The 4,200-nt window shown below is 50.1% G+C and overlaps 1 protein-coding gene across 1 annotated transcript in view; it reads left to right on the forward strand.

Annotated features, from left to right (window-relative positions):
• Window positions 1-4,200, forward strand: part of LOC122547420 (tolloid-like protein 2) — a gene marked incomplete at its 5' end in the record, with an annotated part of 16,016 nt that overhangs the window by 8,013 nt on the left and 3,803 nt on the right. Inside the window, 2 exons of the mRNA XM_043686043.1 lie at window positions 328-453; window positions 3,163-3,323. Coding sequence (XP_043541978.1) covers window positions 328-453; window positions 3,163-3,323 — 287 coding nt within the window. The remainder of the gene's footprint in view (window positions 1-327; window positions 454-3,162; window positions 3,324-4,200) is intronic.

Genomic DNA, 4,200 nt, shown 5'->3' on the forward strand with positions numbered 1-4,200 from the left:
TCTCTCTCTCTCCCCGCCCACTATCTCTCTCTCCTTCCCATCCACTCTCTCTGTCTCTCCCTCCCACCCATACTGTCTGTCTCTCCCTCTCTCCCATGCACTGTCTCTGTCACTTCCTCCCACTCCCCCGACCCCAGCCTGCTCGCGCTCTCTCCCACACACATTCTCTCTCCCTCCCACCCACTCTCTCTCTCCTTCCCACCCACTCTCTGTCTCTCCCTCCCTCCCACTCAGCCCCCGTGCGCTCTCTCCCACACACTGTCCCCCCATTGCTGTCCCCGTCCTCTGTCTGAGGGTGACCTGTGTTGTTTGATGTTGGTATTGCAGAGATGGATGAGTGTGCCCAGCCGGACCATGGGGGTTGTCAGCAGCACTGTGTGAACACTCTGGGCAGTTATCGATGTGCGTGTGAGCCAGGCTTTGAGCTGGCTGCAGACCGCAGGACGTGTGAAGGTAACTCTGAGAGCTTCTTGTCTGATCACAGAGTGAGGCCCTCTTCGTCACTCTGCACCTCCTTCAGTCTCTCCCCCTCCTGTCCTCTCTCCCTTCCTAGTGCCTCCCCATCCTTCTCTTCCCACTCCCTGCCTGCCACTCTCCCTGCTCCCTTGTTACCCATGTTTGAAGTGCTATTTATTTGGTCCCCATTTCTGATCAGTGGTTCTAGGTTCAAGGCCCTCCTTTTCCTGAAAATGTGTTGCTGGAAAAGCACAGTAGGTCAGGCAGCATCCAAGGAGCAGGAGAATCGACGTTTCGGGCATAAGCCCTTCTTCAGGAATGAGGGGCTCATTCCTGAAGAAGGGCTCATGCCCGAAACGTCGATTCTCCTGCTCCTTAGATGCTGCCTGACCTGCTGCGCTTTTCCAGCAGCACATTTTTAGCTCTGATCTCCAGCATCTGCAGTCCTCACTTTCCCCTCCTTTTCCTGGTCTGGCTCACGTTCAGGTGCAGCACTGAATGGGTGCAGGCTTCTTTGAGATGCTATCTCTCTGAAAAGACCTTAAACCAGCGCCCCAGCTGATAAGCTGTCCCTCAGGCTGTTGCTGTGAATGTGGGGTTTCTCTGTAAACATCTATGTTGCTGTTTTCTGCTGTCACAGAACAACAGAATTATTAGAGTGCAGAAGAAGGCCAATCAGCCCAAGTTGCCTGTTTCTATCCCATAGTGCCAATTTCCTGCCTTTTCCACATCCCTGCACACAATTACTATCCAAACAAAATCTTCAATGGCTCAATTCAACCTTCCTCCACCACATTTCCTGGACTGCATTCCAGACCTAGTACTCGCTGTGTGAAAAATGTTGCTTTTCCATTAAGTGTCATAGTGCTTTGGAGCATTGTTCAGGTAGAGTATTAATATCCCCTTCCTCCCCATCCTCACCACACTTTTACATTCTCCATGCAGTAATGTCCCGTGCTCTTAATGTTTTCAAACTAGCAAGGGGGGCATGGTGGCTCAGTGGTTAGCACTGCTGCCTCACAGCGCCAGGGTTCCAGGTTCGATTCCAGCCTAGGGCAACTGTCTGTGTTGAGTTTGCACATTCTCCCCGCGTCTGCGTGGGTTTCCTCCCACAGTCCAAACCTGTGCAGGCCAGATGAATTGGCCATGCTAAATTGCCCATAGTATTCGGTACATTAGTCAGAGGGAAATGGGCCTGGGTGGGTTACTCTTTGGAGGGTCGGTGTGGACTGGTTGGGCCGAAGGGCCTGTTTCCACACTACAGGGAAACTAATCTAACTCCAGTTGAAGTGAAGGGTGGCACACTGGCTCAGTGGTTAGCACTGCTGCCTCACAGGGTTCGATTCCAGCCTCTAGTGACTGTCTGTGTGGAGTTTGCACATTCTCCCCGTGTCTGTGTGGGTTTCCTCCGAGTGCTCCGGTTTCCTCCTGCAGTCCAACGCGGTGCCGGTTAGGATGGATTGGCCACGCTAAATTGCCCGTAGTGTGCAGGGTTGTGTGGGCGAGGTGGGTTAGCCATGGGATAAGCAGAGTTAAAGGGATCTGGGTGGGATGCTCTTCAGAGGGTCAGTGTGGATTTGGCAGGCTGAATTGACCTGCTTCTGCACTGTAAGGATTGTATGAAAAGATCAGATAGAGTCATGCAGCACAGAAACAGATCCTTTGGTCCAACTTGTCCATGCTGACCTAAATTAATCTACTCCCATTTGCCAGCTTTTGGCCCATATCCCTTTAAAGCCTATGTAGGAGAAAGCTACTGCAGATGCTGGAATCTGTAGTGTAAACAAAAATTGCTAGAAACCACTGCATCCATGGAGAGCGAGGAAGCTAATGTATCGAGTCTCGATGAAGCTTCGTCAGAGCTAATGTGAAGTGCCCCAACCACTGTCATTTCCAGCACTTTGTTGTTTTCAGTCCCTCTAAAACCTTCCTTTTCATATGCCCCTTCAGATGCTTTTTAAATGTTGTAATTGTACCAGCCTCCTCCACTTCCTCTGGCAGCTCATTCCATACACGCACCACCCTCTGTGTGAGAAGGTTGCCCCTTGGGTCCCTTTTATATCTTTCTCCTTTCATCACAAGCCTATGCTGTGTTGCTTCAGACACCCCTACGCTGGGAAAAAGACCTTGGCTATCCACCCTCTCCATTCTCCTCATGTTATCTACCTCTATAAGGTCACCCCTCAGCCTCTGGTGCTCCAGGGAAAACAGCCCCAGTCTATTCAGCCTCTCCCTTTCGCTCAAACCCTCCAACCCTGGCAATATCCTTGTAGATATTTTCTGAACCCTTTCAAGTTTCACAACATCTTTCTGATAGCCAGGATCTGAAGCAGTATTCCAAAAGTGGTCCAACCAGTGTCCTATATGGCTGCAAGGTAACCTCCCAACTCTTATGCTCAATGCACTGACCAATAAGGCAAGCCTGCTAAACACCTCCTTCACTATCCTGAATACATGGGAGCCCATTCACTCCAAATAAATCAAGCAAGTTAACTTTTGACCTCATGGACTGTGGGAGGAAGGTGTAAGGTTTAAAACTGTGAGCGTGTTGATGTGAGGTTTTTCTTTTTATATCAACGTCTGACAAGGTCACTTGTAAACGCGAGCTTTAAATTCAGATCAATCTTGAGCCATTGACATGAGGCTGTGAGTGCCCTTCCTTACCATGCCAAAGGTGACTTGCTTGTTTTTTCCATTGTGCCGCAGCTGCATGTGGGGGCTTTCTCACCAAACTCAATGGTACCGTCACGAGCCCAGGCTGGCCCAAGGACTACCCGACCAACAAGAACTGTGTGTGGCAGCTGGTGGCACCTGCCCAGTACCGGATCTCGCTGCAGTTCGAGGTGTTTGAGCTGGAGGGTAATGACGTGAGTAACACCTCGAGTTTCCTTGCTGCTCCTGAGTGAGTGACCGTGCTGAGGCTGTCACTTGAGCTCAGCTTCCAGTTGATGATATCCCAACAACAGCAGCTTGTGCCCCTGTCCCATAATGCACTCCAGTGGCGCCAACAGTCACAGAGTAGTCATGAGTGGATTGTCCACCTGTCCAAATGCTCCCTGTGTGGGGAGCGATAATGTAGAGGTGTCGGTGTTGAACTGAGGTGGAAAAAGTCGAAAATCACACACTGGAGTTGTGTGATTTTTGACTGTGCGGGGAATGGTATTCAACATCTTGACTAGACAAAGGTGATTGGCCTGGTCCAAGTGCAGACTGCACCCCGTGGAGCAGAGGATGTCTTTGGAAATGGGATTGTCTGTTTATCGCAGCACATCTGGAGGTTTTGTAGACTCACTGCTATTTCTTTCTAACTGACAAGTGCACGCTCACGCAGTGAGACCACATGACTACAATCATCCCATAATTTGCTAATATCTAGCTGCTCTTCTCCACGATGCCCTGTATCTGGGGGTGGGGGAAAATCAGTTAGCTTAGTTGGCTGGATGGCTAGTCTGTGATGCAGAATGGCACTAATAATGGTGGTTCAATTTCTGCACTGGCTGAGGTCACCATGAAGGACTGTCCTTCTCAACCTCTCCCCTCTCAGGTTAAACCACCACCAGTCACCCCTGTCTAATGAGAGAGCAGCTCAATGGTCTGGTAAGACTGTGGCAACTTTACCTTTTAACTTTTTATTAAAGCGACCAGCAAATGTACCTTGAAAATACCACAGGCATCACACACACACATACACACACACACACTCACACACTCACACACAGACACACACACAGACACACACACACA

Source organism: Chiloscyllium plagiosum, unplaced genomic scaffold, assembly GCF_004010195.1.
Source record: "Chiloscyllium plagiosum isolate BGI_BamShark_2017 unplaced genomic scaffold, ASM401019v2 scaf_15432, whole genome shotgun sequence".
NCBI lineage: Eukaryota > Metazoa > Chordata > Chondrichthyes > Orectolobiformes > Hemiscylliidae > Chiloscyllium > Chiloscyllium plagiosum.